At 34.8% G+C, this 20,624-nt stretch overlaps 1 protein-coding gene across 1 annotated transcript in view; it reads right to left on the bottom strand.

Moving 5' to 3' along the window:
* The window catches only part of LRRC63 (leucine rich repeat containing 63), a 45,807-nt gene that overhangs the window by 15,847 nt on the left and 9,336 nt on the right, over positions 1-20,624 (bottom strand). The window contains exons 4-8 of the mRNA XM_007187059.2: positions 19,413-19,573; positions 13,343-13,441; positions 8,420-8,556; positions 1,889-1,972; positions 112-351 (exon numbers count right to left, since the gene is read on the bottom strand). Of these exons, the coding sequence (XP_007187121.2) occupies positions 112-351; positions 1,889-1,972; positions 8,420-8,556; positions 13,343-13,441; positions 19,413-19,573 (721 nt within the window). The remainder of the gene's footprint in view (positions 1-111; positions 352-1,888; positions 1,973-8,419; positions 8,557-13,342; positions 13,442-19,412; positions 19,574-20,624) is intronic.

The following is a 20,624-nucleotide window of genomic DNA, read 5'->3' as shown; positions in this document are numbered from 1 at the left end:
TGTGTGTGTACAGTAAAACTATCATCTGGCCCTGTAATAAAGAATATTTTAAATATTCATTTAAATGCTTAAAAGTGTGTTTGGGTAAAAAGAGCTTCAGTGTTTGCTCACCATTTTAGTAACTTCTGAATTTCCACTGGGATCACATTATAATATTTATGTAGATTATTCTTTAAAAAGAACAAAGAAGTAAGTTGAGTAAGACGTTGTGGACTATTCATAGAATTCTCTTTCCAAAAACTAGGATGAGTGAAATTATTCTCAAATAGGATTTTTTTCAGATTAAGCTTCAAAATTGCATGTGGAAAACTAGTCAGTTCATTTCCATCAACGATCAATTTTTCAAGTGATCTGCAAATAAAGGAAACCATATTTTAAAAGAAGAAGAAATCTGTCCCAATGTTCCCAAAAAAATGGTATAAAACTTAGTAGTAATAAAATATGTGTTAAGTATTTCCTTAAAATCAAGAGAATTAACTAAAAAGCAACCAAACCAATATATTATCATGGAAATAAGTGCATTTGTGTAAATAGTAGAGTTAAAGCACATATTTTGGGTCTTTGCAACAAGTCATCACTATGGAAAAAGAAATAATCACAAACAGAAGAATGAATGTTATACTACATAAAATATAATATAGTATAGTATAGTGATACAAAGAAAGAATTTATTTTCATAGACAAATTAAACATTAACACGTACTTTTTTTCATTCAGGTAAAGGTCTCAACTATTGGTGGAAGGCAGCAGTGGGGAAACAGACCATCAGGCTGGGGGAAGCTTTTATCTTGCTTTTATAAAATATTAAAGAAAAATGTATTTATGAATTTTGGGGAAGGAAAGATAGCCTGTAATAGACTCAGAAAGTTCAATGGAGTTCCAAAATTAACAAGGGAGAAAAAAAGAGAACAGATAGAATCCTGAAAAAAAATCTCCCCCCCCAAAAGAAATATGAAAAGGAGAAAGTGAATAAATAGTAAATACAAAGTAAAACAGAAGGTAAAAAATTAAATATATCATAACAAATGTGAACAGGCTGAATTCTATTAAAATACAAAGATTATTACACAGGAAATTAAATAATTGGTATAAATATTAGAAAAGCAGAAACAAAATGATCTCATTTTACTGAAGATAAGATAATGCTCCTAGAAACCAAATAAAATCTAGTAAAACTCAATCAGAACTAAGGTAATTTTTTACATAGTTTGATTTTAAAATGTAAAGAAGTAAATAGTTCTTCTCTATTCTGTTATACTCTTTATTTCTCTATTCTGACTGGCGATAGTCAACTAGAAATAGGAATTACAGAAAATATTACATTCATAGTAGCAACACAATTGTATGTTTTTTGGGGGAGGAGGGGATCTTAAAGATCACAATGTAAAGAGACTAGTTGAGACTATTATTGAAAAACAAATCTCCATACTAGTTATTAAAATTATTCTAAAGTCATAATCAAAATAGTATGGTACTGACCTAGAAGGTCAGAGATCAACTTCAGAGACTTTTCAGAAATTAGTACAAGAAAAAATCAGAGCTTAGTATTAAAGCACTGTGTATTACTAGCATTTTGTGTATATGTATTTCCTTACAAAAAAATCAACTGATAAGAATTACAGGTGCACACACGGATAAATGGACAAAAGCAGCTTGTCATTCTGTTAAGGTGGTCATCAATATTAGCTTTTAAATAATTACTGAAAATGTTATGTCTTAAAAATACTAAACAGTCATTCAATTTACATTATGGTAAACCTTATGCTTCACATATTATGTTTTATGGCTATTGAATAAATGAAAGGACTCAATTTTATCCATCACAATCATCACCTAATATATCCTTAAGGGGCATATGTCTTGTGGGTACTTATTACTTCCAAAATACCTGAGTTTCTGGATTTCATTTGGAATAAAAGCAATACTATTGTAGGAAATATCAAGTTCCTCAAGATTAAACAAGCAAAATAACCTTAAATAGAAAGAGAAAATGATTATATGTTTACCATTACTGGGCATTAATAAAGAATTTAATTCTTCAGTAAATAGAAGCATAGAGAAACTGTATTTTTCTAAGATTTTCAACTTATAGACTTTTTAAAATTATAGATGGTATAATTACAATGAAATTTCCTAAAAATGATTCATCTATCCCTTAAGACTGGTTTGAAATGTTTAGAGTTGGTAAAACCCCATCTAGAAAAAACCACCTCTATTAGTTCCCTAGGGCTGACATAACAATTACCACAAACTGGGTGGCTTAAAGCAACAGAAATTTATTCTCTCACAGTACAGGAGGCCAGAAGTCTGAAACAAAGGGGTCGGCAGAGTTGGTTCCTCTGGAGGCTCTGAGGGAGAGACTGTCCCTTGCCCCTCTCCTAGCTTCTGGTGGTTGCCAGCCATCCTTGGTGTTCCTTGGTTTGTGGCAGCATAACTCCAATCTCTACCTTTGTCTTCACATGGCCTTCTTATAAGGACACCATTTATCGGTTTTGGAACCCACCCTTATACTACCCTAATCCAGTATGACCTCATGTTAACTAGTTACATCTGCAAAGATCCTATTTCCAAATAAGGTCACATTCTAAGGTTCTGCATGGACATCAATTTTTTTTTTTTAAATTTTATTTATTTATTTATTTATTTATTTATTTATTTATTTATTCTTGGCTGTGCTGGGTCTTCGGTTCGTGCGAGGGCTTTCTCTAGTTGCGGCAAGTGGGGGCCACTCTTCATCGCGGTGCGGGGACCGCTCTTCATCGCGGTGCGCGGGCCTTTCACTATCGCGGCCCCTCCCGTTGCGGGGCACAGGCTCCAGACGCGCAGGCTCAGCAGCTGTGGCTCACGGGCCCAGCTGCTCCGTGGCATGTGGGATCTTCCCAGACCAGGGCTCGAACCCGTGTCTCCTGCATTAGCAGGCAGATTCTCAACCACTGCGCCACCAGGGAAGCCCGGACATCAATTTTTGAAGGGCAGCATTCAACCCAGTGCAGTTGCATTAAGATTTTCCTGGTGAAATATCTTTGGTCTTTCTTTCCATTAAACAAAGTACTTAAAAGTAAGAACCAAAGAACACAAAGGCTAACGCAGAGTCCTGTCTCCTGGGGGGTGGGAGTGGGAGTTGCTTCTTGGAGACTGGAATTGAAGTATGACATTTACCAAAATCCCTAGTCAATATTCCCCTCTTTGTGAATGCTCTTCTCAAATACCTTCCTGTTTTCCTTAAAGGATGAAAAATTACTTGCATGATTATTAACTAAAGCATCATGAGCACAATATTTCATTAACTTCCTACTATTTTAGTGTGGATTATAATGGTCCTCATGATCTGTCCCCAGACTACTCATCCAACTCACCTCTCACACTACCCCGCATTCACCTCAGGCCCAGAATTTATTTGCTGAATTTCCCTGAATTAGCCCAGTTCTCACATATCTCCAGTTCCCCCAAATTTGACTCTTTGATCAGTGTCTTCCATTTTTTAAGTCTTGGCTTAGATGTCACCTCTTCCAAGGAACTCTTCCTGCATCTTTCAGAATGGGTGAGCTGCCTCTTCTGTACTTCTCTGCTTACCACTATCATAGAATTTATCACACTGTGTAATAAATGTCTGTCTTCTAAACTATGACATTGTGGAGGCCAAGGATTCTATTTTACATTTCTGTATATCCAGTGCTTTGGCCAGTGCCTAGCACATCAAAAGTGCTTACGAAATCACAATTGAATAAAAGGTGTGGTGACCCCAGTTAATATAAAATCATTTGCTCTGAGAAATTAATGAGATTGAATAGAAAAGAAAAAAAAAAACTTTTCAGTTCAGTGTTCATCTCAGACTTTTTTTCCACCTCTGTAAAGAAAATGTTAATACCATCTGTTCCATTTTTTTAATTCAAAATTATGTTATTTCATTTTCTTGCCTCAGACAGTTTCTAGAGTCATTTTATCTTCCCTTATTACTTCAGTACAAGCAAACTAGTCTGGTTCTAGGCTTTCACTGTTGATGATAAATTCCTGTTGATTGTAATGTTTAATTGGGCTTGTAGACAGCACTGAGAAAGCTAATTAAGAAATTTCATAGGCTCTAGAGTTGAAATTTATCTCATCTATATATGATTTTAGAGAGCAAATCTGTTTAGACAGCCTCAGTTTGGTTTGATACTCTATACCCCACTAGCAACAAATCTATCACAATTTTCAGGGTGTATAGAATGTTTTACATTTATTTCATTGTTTTATTTATCAGCACATCATTGAGCAATGAGATGCTTAAACTAGAGCCTTGCTGTTGGCTTGGAAGATTGTGCTAGCATTAATATTTGCATGTCATAACATTAATCACCACCACAGCAACATAAATATTATTTATTGAGAGCCTACTATGTGTTTGTGGCAGTTTAGAATGGTCTTTCACTGGATCACAGCAATATTGTTAATATTATTTACAGATTTAAAAAATGGAAGCTACCTTGATTCCTTGCAATGGTAAATGGGAGTGTTCAAAAAGAATAAAATACCTAGGAATAAACCTACCTAAGGAGGGAAAAAATCTGTATGCAGAAAACTGTAAGACACTGATGAAAGAAATCAAAGATAATACAAACAGATGGAAAGATATACCATGTCCTTGGATTGGAAGAATCAACACTGTGAAAATGACTATACTACCCAAAGCAATCTACAGATTCAGTGCAATCCCTGTCAAATTGCCAATGGCATTTTTCACAGAACTAGAACAAAGAATTTTACAGTTTGTATGGAAGCACAAAAGACCCCAACTAGCCAAAGCAAACTTGAGAAAGACAAACAGAGCTGGAGGAATCAGGCTCCCCGACTTCAGACTATACTACAAAGCTACAGTAATCAAGACAGTATGGTACTGGCACAAAAACAGAAATATAGATCAATGGAACAGGATAGAAAGCCCAGAGATAAACCCACACACATACGATCACCTTGTCTTTGACAAAGGAGGCAAGAATATACAATGGGGAAAAGATAGCCTCTTCAATAAGTGGAGCTGGGAAAACTGGACAGCTACATGTAAAAGAATGAAATTAGAACACTTCCTAACACCATACACAAAAATAAACTCAAAATGGATTAAAGACCTAAATATAAGGCCAGACACTATAAAACTCTTAGAGGAAAACATAGGCAGAACACTCTTTGACATAAATCACAGCAAGATCTTTTTTGACCCACCTCCTAGAGTAATGGAAATAAAATAAAAAATAAACAAATGGGACCTAATGAAACTTAAAAGCTTTTGCACAGGAAAGGAACCCATAAACAAGATGAAAATACACCCTCAGAATGGGAGAAAATATTTGCAAATGAAGCAACTGACAAAGGATTAATCTCCAAAATATACAAATAGCACATGCAGCTCAATAACAAAAAAACAAACAACCCAATCCAAAAACGGGTGGAAGACCTAAATAGACATTTCTCCAAAGACATACAGATTGCCAACAAACACATGAAAAGATGCCCAACATCACTAATTATTAGAGAAATGCAAATCAAAACCACAATGAGGTATCACCTCACACCAGTCAGAATGGCCATCATCAAAAAATCTAGAAACAATAAATGCTGGAGAGGATGTGGAGAAACGGGAACCCTCTTGCACTGTTGGTGGGAATGTAAATTGATACAGCCACTGTGGAGAACAGTATGGAGGTTCCTTAAAAAACTAAAAATAGAACTACCATATGACCCAGCAGTCCCACTACTGGGCATATACCCTGAGAAAACCATAATTCAAAAAGAGACATGTGCCACAATGTTCATTGCAGCACTATTTACCATAGCCAGGACATGGAAGCAACCTAAGTGTCCATTGACAGATGAACGGATAAAGAAGATGTGGCACACATATTAATGGAATATTACTCAGCCATAAAAAGGAACAAAATTGAGTTATTTGTAGTGAGGTGGATGGACCTAGAGTCTGTCATACAGAGTGAAGTAAGAAAGAGAAAAACAAATACCGTATACTAACACACGTGTATGGAATCTAAAAAAACGGTACTGATGAACCTAGTGGCAGGGCAGGGATAAAGACACAGTCGTAGGAAATGGGTGGGGGGGGGGCGGGGGGAAGGGGAAGCTGGGACAAAGTGAGAGAGTAACATTGACATATATACACAACCAAATGTAGAATGGACGGCTAGTGGGAAGCTGCTGCATAGCACAGGGAGATCAGCTCCATGCTTTGTGATGACCTAGAGGGGTGGGATAGGGAGGATGGGAGGGAGGCTCAAGAGGGAAGGGCTATGGGGATATATGTATACTTATAGCTGATTCACTTTGTTGTACAACAGAAACTAACACAACATTGTAAAGCAATTATACTCCAATAAAGATATTTTTAAAAAAAGAACTGTAAAAAAAAAAAGAAAAAATGGAAGCTATAAGAAGTTAAGTGGTTTATCCAAGTCAGTATGAAATCAAATTAGTACTCCCCGTTCTTCAGGTATATGGATACAAAGTAATTCAATCCCTATCTTTAATCAATAGCAATATGGGAAAATAAATTTGTGCATTTCCAGAATCAGCTCTTACTTCAGGGTTCACAAGTATGTTCTTAGGTTCTTTATTCCAAACAGCTTCTCTTTGCCAAAGAACATGCTGGCTAATTAAATCAAACTGAACCAAAACAAGGCAAAACTTTGATTCTGTTAGTTAAAAGTAGTAATTTTCTATGTCATTTTCCTCCTGGTATCCACTGAGAAAAAGATAAGAACTTTTTTTTTTTTAACTTTTGTTACAGTTATGGCTTCATAACTTCCGGGAGTGAGGTGTGTGTACATATATATATGTGTGTGTGTGTATACACAGAAACAATTATAGATATGTGTGTACACACAGATTAGTATACATACATAAGTTACCTATCTCTGTCCACTGAGAGTGTCTAGAAGCAATATCATCCCAGTAGCAGTGGGAATATTCAGCACCCAGATCTTGTTTTTTAAATACCATCCTCCAATAGAAAGGAAATAGGGTTTCCTAAGAGAAATGGCTGATTCTAGTGTCAAGGCAGGGAATCAAGACAGTACAGTTTATGTTACTGTGGAAAGATAGATGAGTCAAAAATAAAACTCATAATGCAATATCTTTACTTCCTTAGTATTTATTCTTTCCTTTTAAATACATTTTATGTGTAATGTGTGATGTGTATATAAGCATTTTTACACAGAAATGATATAATTTTTACATTTTAATTTTTCAAAATGAATAGTTTTACAGTGTATTAATGTAGACCTTGGATTGTTAATTACAAACAATGCTGGATGAACAGTTTTATAAATGAATTTTGATGCACTTTCTTAATTAATATAAGAACCTTCTTTTGCAAAATGTTATTCAACTATTTAAGAGTCCCTGTGCTCTTTTAACTTTTTGCCCTTAACCTACATTCAATTTGTTAAAATCTAACTGGAAGAGATATCTTGTTTTGGCATTTGGTTAAGGTTTTGGTTCAAAACTTTCATTAAGACTTAAATAATTACCAGTCCATATGTGGGGAAAAAATCCATCTCTTTTATACCTGGATATCAACATTCCTATTAGAGTTTAAAGGATCTTAGACATCATACAGGTAATTTATTAGTTCATAGATTAGGAAATTGAGGCCTAGAATGGTTGTGTCTTTCTCCAGATCAAATAGATAATTCTCAACTTTGAAGTTAAAAGTCTAGAATTCTTTTTTTTTCTCGATCTTTTTTTAAAAAATAAATTTATTTATTTATTTATTTATTTTTGGCTGCATTGGGTCTTCACTGCTGCGTGCAGGCTTTCACTAGTTGTGTTAAGCAGGAGCTACTCTTTGTTGTGGTGCGTGGGCTTCTCATTGCAGTGGCTTCTCTTGTTGCGGAACACGGGCTCTAGGCACACGTGCTTCAGTAGTTGTGGCTCACGGGCTCTAGAGCGCAGGCTCAGTAGTTGTGGCGCACGGGCTTAATTGCTCCACGGCATGTGGGATCTTCCCAGACCAGGGCCCAAACCCATGTCCCCTGCATTGGCAGGCGGATTCTTAACCACTGCGCCACCAGGGAAGTCCCAAGGCTAGAATTCTTAATTCCAAGTTCAGAGTTCTTTCGATATCTAAAAAGGCTACCAAGGGATAGGTGTAAGTTTCTCACCTGAGCTTCTTTATATGATTTAATCCATACTCAGATAATGGATGTCTAGATATGTATTTACTAGCCCCAGATTAAGTGCCATCTATGTAGCTGGTAGGTTTTCTTTTTTTTTTAACACAATAATTAGAAGCAAATCAGCTAATTGGAACTGAATAAAAATTATCAAATGGCTAAAAAGTAGCTAGCTGCTTTCAGAAGGGAAATTGATCCTTTTCTAAATTATATGCTCTTTATTTTCTGTGTTTATAATCTCAGACTATCAACCTTACCCAGGTGGAAGCGTAGTAATCAAATTAAAGGCGATGTTGAAAGTTCTAAGGAACTTAAGTTGTCGAATTGTAGAAGGGATTTTTTTGATAGGATTATTTCTCAGATTCAGTATTTGTAAATTTTTAAGACAAAATATCTAAAGAATGGAAAAGAGAAATAAGCATGAGTAGAATACTAAAGTATGCGAATCCTTATTTTTTACATTTTATAAACCCTTTGAACTAATGCAGTCAAATCAGTATGGTAACACTAATTGGCTGTGTCATATATCTCAATAAATACCTTTGGTAAACCTTGAAAGTAACTAACCAGCATTCATATGTATGATATGGTAAGATAGTGCAACTGCTGTACTCATATACCCTTGACTCAAGAATGTTCCTTTTCTAAATGGGAAAATCATCCTGTTTGATCAAGCTCACGGTTTCATAAGAGGCAACCATGTCAAGAATGAGGAATGTAGGAGATACCTGCAGAATCAAGAAAATAAGTGGAATTAACCTTAGCAATCAGTGGGGTGTCTGATATCATAGCCAGCTTGATTCACTCTGATATCAAAGAAATTTGTAAATACTGATTTTTCATATGAAATTTAAAAATAGAGTATGCCATTTAAATCCACAATTTTTGTTTGATTTATATATTTCTTGCTCTCTAATGAATCTTAACAAGCTTTTACATTAGCTCTCTTTAACATTAAATTAAAACTTTTTATATCATGAAGATTTAAAATTGGTGGAGTAGAGCATGCTTATTCTTGCCATCAGAAAGGTTAAGTCCTCCAAGTTTGTTTTTTCTTTTCAAGATTGTTTTGGCTATTTGGAACCCCTTGCAATTCCATATGAACTTTAGGATCAGCCTGTCAAATTCTGAAAAAAAGGCAAGTTGTAATTTTCATAGAGAGTGCAGTGAATCTGTAGATCAATTTGCAAGTATTGCCATCTTAACAATATTAAGTTTTCAGATCCATGAACATGGGATGTCTTGTCATATAATTATGTCTTCTTTAATTTCTTTTAACAATGCTCTGTAGTTTTCACAGTATAAGTTTTGTGCTTTTGTTAAACTTACTCCTAAGTATTTTCTTCTTTTTTGTGTAAGTAGATTTGCTTTATTAATTTTATTGTCAGAATTGTTTGTTGCTAGTATGTAGAAATACAATAGATTTTTGTATATTGATCTTGTACACTGCACCCTTGATTAACTCGCTCATTAGTTCTAATAGTTTTTAGTGAATGCCTTAGGATTTCTGTATATAAGACCATATCAGCTACAACAAAAGATAGTTTAAACTCCTTCCTTTTTAATGCGAATGCCTTTTACTTCTTTTTCTTATCTAATTATCTGGGCTAGAAACTCCAGTACAATACACCGTGACACGAGTAGACATCTTCATCTTGTTCCTGATCTTAGGAAGAAAATTTTCAGTTTTTCACCATTAAGTATGGTATTGGCTGTGGGTTTTTTGTAGATGCCCTTTATCAAGTTGAGGAGGCCCCCCTTCTATTCATAGATGTTGAATTTTTTGTCATGAAAGGATGTTGGATTTTGTAAAATGATTTTTCTGTCTCTGTTGATATAATTGTATAGTTTTTTTAAACCCTTCACTATATTAATGTGGAATCACATTGATTGATTTTTGTATGTTTAACCAACCTTGCATTCCTGGAATAGATCTCACTTGGTTATGGTGGAAAATCCTCTTTATATGTTGCTGAATTTGGTTTACTAGCATTTTGTTGAGGATTATTGCATCTATATTCATGAGCTATTGTTCTGTAGTTTGCTTTTCTTTCCATATCTTTGTCTAGTTTTGGTATCAGGGTATTACTGGTTTAATAGTTTGAATGAGAATGTTTTCTCCAATTTTTCATAAGAGTTTGTAAAGGATTGGTGTTAATTCTTTTTAAGACATCTGGCAGAATTCGCCAATGGAGCTATCTGATCGTGGACTTTCCTTTGAGGAAAGTTTTAAAATTACTACTGAAAATCTTTCTTTTTTTATAGAACCATTCAGGTTTTCTATTTATTCTTGACTCCATTCTTGTGTCTTCCTAAATATGTGTCCACTTCATCTACATTATCTAGTTGGCTGGTATACAGTTATTTGTAGTATTCTCTTAAAATCTTTTAAAAAAATTTCTGTAAGGTTGGTATGATATCCCATCCTTCACTCCTAATATTAGTAACTTGAATCTTCATTTTTTCTTGGTCAGTTTATGTCAGGTTAGTCAATTTTGTTGATCTTTTCAAAGTAACAGTTTTAGGTTTTGCTGATTTTTCTTCATTGTTTTTCTATTCCCTGTTTCACTAATTTTTATTATGTCCTTCCTTATTCTTTCTTTAGATTTATTTAGCTCTTTTTCTCTTGTGGCTTAAGATGGAATGTTAAGTTTCGATTTTTTCCTTTTTAATATAGTAAATGATAGCTATAAATTTCCCTCTGAGTACTGATGTAGATGCATCCCATAAGTTTTGGATTGTTGTGTTTTGCTTTTTATTTATTTCAAAGTAATTTTTAATTTCCCTTTTGATTTCTTCATTGACTCATTGGTTATTTAAGAGTGTGTTGCTTAATTTCCATTTATTTCCAAATTTCTTTCAGCTACTGATTTCTAATTACATTTCATTGTGGCCCAAAAATATACTTTCTGTGACTTTCAATTTTTTAAAATTTATTTATTTTAAATTTTTTGTAGACTAACCTATGGTCTCTTCTGGAAAATGTTCCACGTGAATTTGAGAATTATGTATTCTGCTACTTTTGGTTGGAGTGTCCCATAAATGTCTGTTAGGTCTTATTGGTTTGTAATGTTGTTCATGTCTTCCATTTCACGTTTCATTTTCTGTCTAGTTGATCTGTGTGTTATTGAAAGTGGGGTATTGAAGTGTCCAACTATTATTTTTGAATTCTCTATTTCTTCCCTCAGTTCTTTCAGTTTTTGCTTCATGTATTCTGAGGCTCTGTTGTTAAGTACCTAAATGTTTACAGTTGTTACAGCATCCTGAAAGATTGACAAAATGTCCCTCTTTATCTCTAGTGACATTTTTTGTTTTAAAATTTATTTTGTCTGATATTGGTATAGTCACTCCAGCTTTCTTATGATTGCTATTTGCATGATATATCTTTTCCTATACTTTTACTTTTAACCTCTTTGTATCTTTCACTCTTAAGTGTATCTCCTTTAGACAGACTCACTGAGGCTGACAAACTATTTTTTTATTGGATTGTTTCATGTATTAACATTTAATGTTATTATTGACATGGTTGGATTTACATCACAATTTTACTTATAGTTTTCTAAATGTTATGTCATTTTTGTTCCTCCTTTACTGGCTTCTTTTGCATCAACTGGATATTTTCTAGTATAACATTTTAATTACTTTAATGATTTTTTTCCCACTGTATTCTCTTCAGTTATTTTCTTAGTGATTGCTTTAGGGGTTGTAATATACACCTTGACTTACCAGAATCTACTTCAGATTTACACTAACTTAATTCCAGTGAGATATGGAGATGTTGTTCCTAGATAGCTCTATTCCCTCTTCCTTTTTTGTACTATAATTGTTATACATATTACATCTGTATATGTTTCAAACCTAACAATACATTATTATAATTAATTACTATTGTACATGATTTTGTGTCTTTTAAAGAAGCTAAGAGAAGAAAGGAGACCAAGTATATATTTATATGGTTTGTTATATTTACCATTTCTGCTTCTACCTTTTCCTGTCCTAAACTATTTCAGTAGGCTCTGTCTCTGCCAGAGTCTACCATCTTGAATTTTCCATGAAACTTGTCCAATCACCACATGTATGCCAGCCTCTAGTCTTCTATTCATTTCACTTACACTATGCTAATAACTTGGCATCATTTGCCTACCCCTAGTACGGCCCTTCCAAGCCTGGATATTGCCATTTTCATTGGAACATTTTATCTATAGCTGTACAACACTGATCTGCATTTTAATGGCAAGTTCTGCTTATTTCTATCACTTTAAAAATGAGCGCTTTATATTTTACACCTGAAAATCTCCCATATGGTTATACATTCTGCTTGAGTGGTTAGAGTATTCTTTGGCAGATGCACAAGTCTCATGTATGACTGTTTAGAAGAAAGGTTAAAATTAATGTGAAGAACTAAGATCCCTATATTCCTTGGGAATTCTTGTCAATTTGTCTTAGTCAAATTAATAAAACTAGTGTGATATACTAGAAAAGAACAAATAACTCTTCTAGTGAAAATAAAAACACAATATTATAGAAATTATGGAAAATATATGTTTCCAATACTACATGTTTGAAATAGAAAGCAAGTCAATTTGCTAGAAATCAGTTCATTAAAAGTTAATACTCTGGAAATCAATTCACAAAACAACAAAACACCCCGTGACCAATGAAACAATGACTAAAGACACTGAAAACATAATCTGTCCTAATTACTTATAATGACTTGTTTATATAATGACATTGAATCATCTCATCCCATATCTGATTATCCTTGGTATGTTTTATTAAGCAGAATATCCTATTTCAGCCTATTGTAATTAAAACTTGTTACAACATCATATTACCTTGTCACTAAACATTGCCTTTAAAGCTTCCAATTAACGTGGATAAAGTATATCTTACGTTTTATTCAGAATCAGAAAAATAAATAATTTTATATACATTGTACAATTATGAGAACATATTTGAGAGCCTGATCATAACACAGTCTTTGAGGATTGTGTCATGGGACTTGCTAAGAAAAATGTACTATACTTTTGGTACTTCTAAAAATAAGCCTTTTAGGATGCAATCCAAAATATATTTATTTATAGTAACTCCAGGGTATCATAAGTGTCTATTTTTAAATTATAATTATTATTAATAATAAGAAATTATGACAATATATACAATAATAAAAATGGACTCACTTCTGTGGGAAAGTAACAGATGTTATTATATGATAAATTAAGATATATCAATTGGAAAGCCAAAGGTGTTAGGTCTGGACAATTCAGGAGAAAAAAGCCCTAAAAGAAAGTGACAAGAGATAAGAATTAATTATTTACCATGCACAAAATATTTTATACAAGTGTTTAAAAAAAGAGCACAATCTAAATGACAATGTTTGACCTAATAACAAGCCTATAATAATCTTCCATTCATTTATTTTAGTCTTTCATGATAATAATTTCTTAAATATGTAAAGAAACAAAATAGAAAAACTAAGTATTTACATATGTAATAAATATAGTGTTACATGTGTGAAAGGCATTATTTCAGTTAATAACAAGCAAACATTTATTGACTGTCCACTACATGCTGAAATAAGTAATTAAATATATTTTATATTTATACCCCCTCTTTTTTTCATGTCTCTACTTCTATTTCTCTGTTGTCTTTCTATTAATCTAACATCTTCTTAAAATTTCTTGCTTAAATATGCCAATTTCTGATTGAGGAAAACATATGCCTTTGTTATGGACTAAATGTTCGTGTTCCCCCAAAATTCATTTGTTGAAGCTCTAATCCCCAACATGATGGCATTTAGAAGTGAAGTCTTTGGGAAGTAATTTGGGTTAGATGAAGTCTTAAGGATGGAGCCCTCATGATGGAATCGGTGTCTTTATAAGAAGAACAGTGGACCAGAGACTCATTCTCTCCGCATGTGAGGATACGGCAAAAAGTCAGCTGTGAAAAAGAGAGCGCTCACCAGGAACCAAATTGGCTGACACCTCAGTCTCAGACTTCCCAGCCACCAGAACTGTGACAAATAAATGTCCGTTGTTTAAGCCACTCTATGGCATTTTGTCATAGCAGCCCAAATTGACCAAGACATGCTTAGTGTCCCGAGTATCTTTAATGCTCCAGGAAAGTTGGTACATTTGTTTCTTAAAGATCATAGAATCAGTAGTGTTCAACTGAATGAACCAAGGAACTCTAATGCTGAAGGATCAAACCTCAGCTTATAGGGAAGGGAGGCATTGCTACCAATGCATTAGGTTATGGCATGCACTGTATGAGAGAGATAAGGTTCATGGCTAAAGAATCTTAGAATTGACAGTACTGGTTTCAAGACTGACCTCTTATTAAAGTATCAATATTTGTAAATGTCTAGATGTTGGTAGACATAAACACCTATAGAAGAGTAGGTGTTCTTTCTTCCTGTCACTAAACATTCATCTCTTCTCGGCATAACTAGTAGTACACTAAATTATGTAGCAGGAAGGTGTCTGTCACAGTCTGTAATCATTCCACTAAGTGTGCTCAGATAACTAGTGCCTTTACATTTTCTTCTGCCTGGAAAGCTCTTCCCCCATCTATTCCCATGAAGTATCTTCTCACTTCATTCACAGCTTGCTTATAGGCAGCTGTCTGCTCATAAGTCATCACATCCTATCACAAATAGCAACCTCTCAAACCAATGCCCCATTGATGGCTCTCTGTCCCCTCCACTTGCTTTATTTTTCTTCATAACTCTTATCACCAGAGGACAGACTATATATAAATGTATGTATGTATGTATGTATGATCTCATCCCACTAAAGTATAAGCTGCATGAAATAGGTTTTTTTTGTCTGTTTTGCACACTGATACATAATGAGATACATAGTTTACCACTGGGTACATAGTGGGTTATTAATAAATATTGGCTGAATGAGTGACTATCCAGGACCTTCTTATTGCCTCATGGAATCCCAGGGACCTTCACTGTGGATATACTATGAGGTCTTCCCAGCATAGGTACGCTGGATCTCTCTTTTACCATCCCATCATAAAACCTGTTTGCTGCAGTTACCATGATAAGGATGTGAAGAATTAGACAACACCAAGAAAGTGGAGGCTTTCTCAATCTCTTGAATTGCTCTAGCAACCTTTAAGCATTGATGCACTGAGTCTGTATTAAATTAATCAGTACATTTGTTTTGTGTAAATTCTATTCATGTAAAATCTGTTTCCTTAATAAGTCCATGAGATAGATTAGAAATTATGACTTTTAATTCTTTTATATCACCCCCACAGAGCTCAGGATTCTACTCTGGAGTCAAATATTCTTTTAAAATAATATTGATGACTGTGTAAGTAGATGTTTCTCTTGACTAGCTCTGTTTAACTCTTTAGAAGATATACTCTTCCTCAATTTAAAGCAGGAATCAGTGAGCTACAGTCTGCCACCTGTTTCTCTAAATAAAGTTTTATTGGAACACAGCCACGCTCTAAGTTTGGGTGTTGTAATATGGCTGTTCTTGTACTACACAACAGAGTTGAGTAGTTGTGACTGAGACCATGTAGACCTCAAAGTCTAAAATTTTACTTATCTGTCCCTTTACAGAAAAACCTTGCCAACCTCTGATTTAAAGTAATTCACTTTGGGACTCAACACTATTTTTCTCCAAAAGTCATTTGCCTAATCCAAAGCTGTGGTGGTGAACTATAGCCAGTCTCACAGGGCTAGGGAGACAAAAATTGGAATTCAGGGCTTCCCAAGGAGAAGGGACTTCAGACTTGATATGAGGTGGCTAAAAGGCTACAGCCTTAGGAAAGAAGTTTAACAGGAAATCTCTACAAAAATTAAAGTCCAGCACTAAACCAGCTGATTTTGATTAGATTAAGATGAACATCCCCTAGCCTCTTTGCCTGTCAGAAGCAACAATAAAAAATTTTTGGAAGAAGATAACATTATCTAGGGCCTCAAATTATTTCTACACACCATCTATCATGCAATCAAAAATAAAAAGACATGCAAAAAGATAATACTTGGACAAAAATCAAGAGAAATGATAGACAATAGAAATAGGCCCACGGAAGGTCCATATTTTGGATACATCAGATGTGTTAAAAAAAAAAAAGTTAACTGTGATTAATAGGCTCGAAAAATCAAACTATAAGATAAAGAATTTAAAGTTCAAAGAAATTAGATTATAAAATAAAACAACCAAAATTAAGGACTTGATAAAGGGTTTAATAGCAGATTTCACAAAGCTGAAAAGAGAATGAATGAACCAGAATTTAGGTAAGAAGAAAATGCTCAGAATAAAGCACAGAGAGTAAAAAGGATACAGGAAGAGAGTAAGGGATATATGGGACAGGATGAAAAGGCCTAAGATACATGCAGCTGGAGACTGATAAGAAGAGGACAAAAGGAATGAGACAGGAGCAATATCTGAAGAGATAGTAGGAGAGTTACACAAGCATCAAAAAATGAGTTAGCAAGTGTTCTTCCTCATCTGATTTCTGAAGGAGTTAGCCTAAACTGATATTATTTCCTTCTTCATTGTTTGATAGAATCACCAGTGAGGTTGTTTGTGCCTGGAGCTTTCTCTGTGGGAAGGCTCTTAATTAAAATTTCAATTAGGTTTTTACAGGTGCAGGACTATTCTGATGTTCTAGTCCTTGTTGTGCCTGTTTCAGCAAGTTGTGTTTTTCAAAAAATTTTTCCGTTTCATCACAGTTGTTGCATTTATTGGGAAAATGTTGTTCTTATTATTTCATTATTTTCTATTTTAATGTCTGTAGGAAATGTGATTTCCCCTTTTTAAATTTTGAATTTGGTATTTAGAGTTTCTTTTTTTCTTAATCATATCATGGATTTAGCAATTTTATTAATTAATTAACAAAGGATATTGATCTGTAGTTTTCCTGTGGTGTCTGTATCTTCCCTTGATATCTGGGTTATACTGATAGCATAAAATGTGTTATATGTTGTTGATATCTTTACTTGTTAAAAAATATATTTGGTCATCTGAATGACCAAAATATATTTCTCATATATAGTTGGACTTTATCCATGGTTCCTCACTACCAGCTCCCAAAACCCCTGGAATTTCCAGAACAATAAGAGCAATGGGAGCATCTTTTGTCATAATACTTATTCTCTTATCTTCAGTTCCTGAAATTGCTTCAGAACCATAAAGGCGAAATGGGTGTCTTGTTATTCATAACAAACCCCTTTCCACCACAACTGGATTTATGTTGGTGAGGTGACTTTTGAAAAAGCTCCTTAGAATGGGAGCTGGGTGTCAGAAGAACCAACCATGTGATTAGAAGGTTGGAACTTTCAATCCCCTCACCTCTGAAGAGAGAAAGGGATTGAAGACTGAGCTCAATCAGCAGTGGCCAATGATTTAATCAATTATACTATTAATGAGACCTCCATAAAAACCAGAAGGACAGGATTTGGAGAGCTTCCAGGTCGGTGAACACGTGGAGATTTGGGGAGAGTAGCACCTGGAGAGAGTGTGGGATCTCCACACCCTTTCCTCATACCATGTCCTATGTTTTTCTTCATCTAACTGTTGATTCACATCCCTTAATATCCTTTGCAATAAACCAGTAATCAAGTAAGTAAGTAGCTTTCCTGAGTGCTGTGAGCCACTCTAGCGAATTAATCAGGAGGGGGTCGTGGGAATTTCTGATTTATAGCCAGTCGATCAGAAGTATAGGTAACAACTTGTGATTGGCATCCTGAGTTGGAGGGGGTCCTTGGTACCTCCATTCTGTAGCTGGTTGGTCAGAATCACAGGTAACCACCTGGGCTTGTGATTGGCGTCTGAAGTGTAGAGCAGTCTTATGGGACTGAGCACTTTACCTGTGGAATCTGATGTTATCTCTGGGTAGATAGTGTCAGAATTGAGTTGAATTGTAGAACACCCAGCTGGTGTCCAAGAACTGTTGGGTGATGTGGGATTCCCCCCGCTCCACCAGCACAACAGTGGAATTGGGTGGTGTTCCTTCCTCTTTTATTTTCTGGAAGATTTAGAGAAGTATATATGTTCCTTTTTCTTTAAACGATTAGCAGAACTCACCCATGAAGCTATCTGGTCCTGCACTGTTCTTTGTTGGGAGGTTTTGATTATTTCTTCAATCTCTTTACTTTTTATAGGTCTGCTCAAATTTCTATTTGTTGTTGAGTCAGTTTTGGTAATTTATGTTTTTCTAGAAAATGTTTCATTTCATCTAGGATATTTAATTTGCAGGCATGCAATTGTTCATAGTATTCTCTTATAATCCTTTCTGCTTCTGTGAAGCCAGTAGTAATGTTTCCATTTTCATTTCTGATTTTATTTATTTGTATCTTCTCTCTTTTTTTTCTTAGTCTAGCTAAAGGTCAACTTTGTCAATCTTTTCAAAGAACTAACTTTTGGTTTCATTGATTCTCTCTATTGCTTTTCTATCCTCTGTTTCATTTATCTCTGTTCTAATCTTTATTTCCTTCTTTCTGCTAATTTTGGGTGTAGTTTGCTCTTTTATTCAAGTTCCTTAAAGTACAAAGTTAGGTTACTGATTTGAGACCTTTCTTTTCCACATACCCCTTCCCCACACATACCCAGTACATCTCCTGACATCAACATCTCACACACCAGTATATTTGTCACAATCAATGGACTAACATTAGCACATCATTATCAACATAAATCCGTAATTTATGTTAGAGTTCAGACTTTGTGTTGTATATTCTATGGGTCTTGACAGATGTATAATGAAATGTATCCATTATGACAGTATCATACAGAATAATTTCACTGCCCTAAAAATCCCCTGTGCTCCTCCTATTCATCCTTCCCTCCCTCCCTCCAAAATCCCTTACAACCACTGATATATTTACTGTCACCATAGTTTTGCCTTTTCTGGAATTTTTGTTGTTGTTGTTATTCCTCGTTTACTACATTACTGCCTCCTTGGTGTTTAATTTTTTGTAATCTGTCATATTGATTCCTTTCTCATTCCCTTTCGTGTACATTTTTAAGATAGTTTCTTAGGAGTGGTTACCATGAAGATTACGATCGGCATCCTAAATTTAAAACATCTAGTTTGGATTGCTACCAAGTTAACTTCAATAGCACACAAAAGTTTTGTTACTATACAACTCCATCACTCCCTCAACCACCACCATTTTATGTTGTTCCTTCAATACCGTGGAGAATAACCTAAGTTAGGAAACCTAAAACAAAAATGACCGATAATACAACAGGAAATTGCCATTGAGAAGATGTAGTATACCTTAAGATTCAGTGCATTTCTTCCATGAATTTGACAGTTTACTATGGCCAGGTTGGTCATGGCTGTTACTGTTTCATAGCATGTTGCCGCAACAGTCTTAAAACCTTCACCGTGTACGATACGTGCCACTGAGGATTCGATTTTTCTAGATTTAATGCTACCTAAATAAACAAAACAAGACAGGAGACGTAAATGTGTCATCACTCAGAGTGAAAGTTAAAAGGTATTCATGTTATGATAACAGTAAGTCATCATAAATAGGTTACCTGGATGCCTCCTTTGGAAGAGATTCCCCATAACTTTCACCCACCCAACCTCATGTTGGAGATTCCCCATAACCTCCATCCACCCAACCTCAGTTGGTTCTGTTGGCCAAACTTTTTAATATTAGATAGCAGACTAATATTAGATAGCAAACTTTTCTTTCCAAAAGAAAACCATAAGCTCATAGATTTCTACCGCAATAATTTAGATTCCATCAGTCTGAGTCTTGTTGTAATATATGTAAAAACATCTTATTTTACGATGAATTACATAAACAACTTCTCGTTTCACAAAATGAATAAAGGACATCATGTAAGCATATCTCAGATAGAGATCACAGCCCAAGGAGCAATCTTGCTTTTTGCCTTAATATCGCATTGATGCATGATTCAAATACCCTATGTAACTCAGCTCTTCCCTCAGTTTAAAGACCTCACATGAGAAAGGGGGGGGAAAAAAAAGCAGACAACTCAGGAGTAGCCAAACAGCGACCACCTACATTACTTTATCACAACCCTTGTGGGTTTCACCTTTTGTCAAAAATGGCCTATTCAAGCACACACCCAGGTGTGGCAGGAAAATATTTTGAAATATATTTTACACTCCCAGCCATTCTTGCTATATTACTTGCTGCAACATATTTTATCATCTCAGTAATTCTTATACCATTGCTTCAATGAGAAGAAATGAGGCATCCTAGACCAAAGAAAACAATGTTCAGTTGTTAATTTCTAAAACAGGCCTGTGTGCCCATTTCAGGTCAATCGATGTGAAAGTTAACCACAGAATAAAGAAAGATGTATGATGTGATACGGAGATTCCTTGTCTTGTGGGAGGGAATGGAGCAAGAGGAATGGAGAATGAGTTAAGAATTAAGTCTGTGGCCTGCTTCCTGCCCACCCACACTTATGGGCTAAGCTCAAGCAGTTGATTTTTGAGTGAAAAGGA

This window comes from Balaenoptera acutorostrata, chromosome 18, assembly GCF_949987535.1.
Source record: "Balaenoptera acutorostrata chromosome 18, mBalAcu1.1, whole genome shotgun sequence".
Lineage (NCBI taxonomy): Eukaryota > Metazoa > Chordata > Mammalia > Artiodactyla > Balaenopteridae > Balaenoptera > Balaenoptera acutorostrata.
This window is presented reverse-complemented; position numbering and strand designations above follow the sequence as displayed.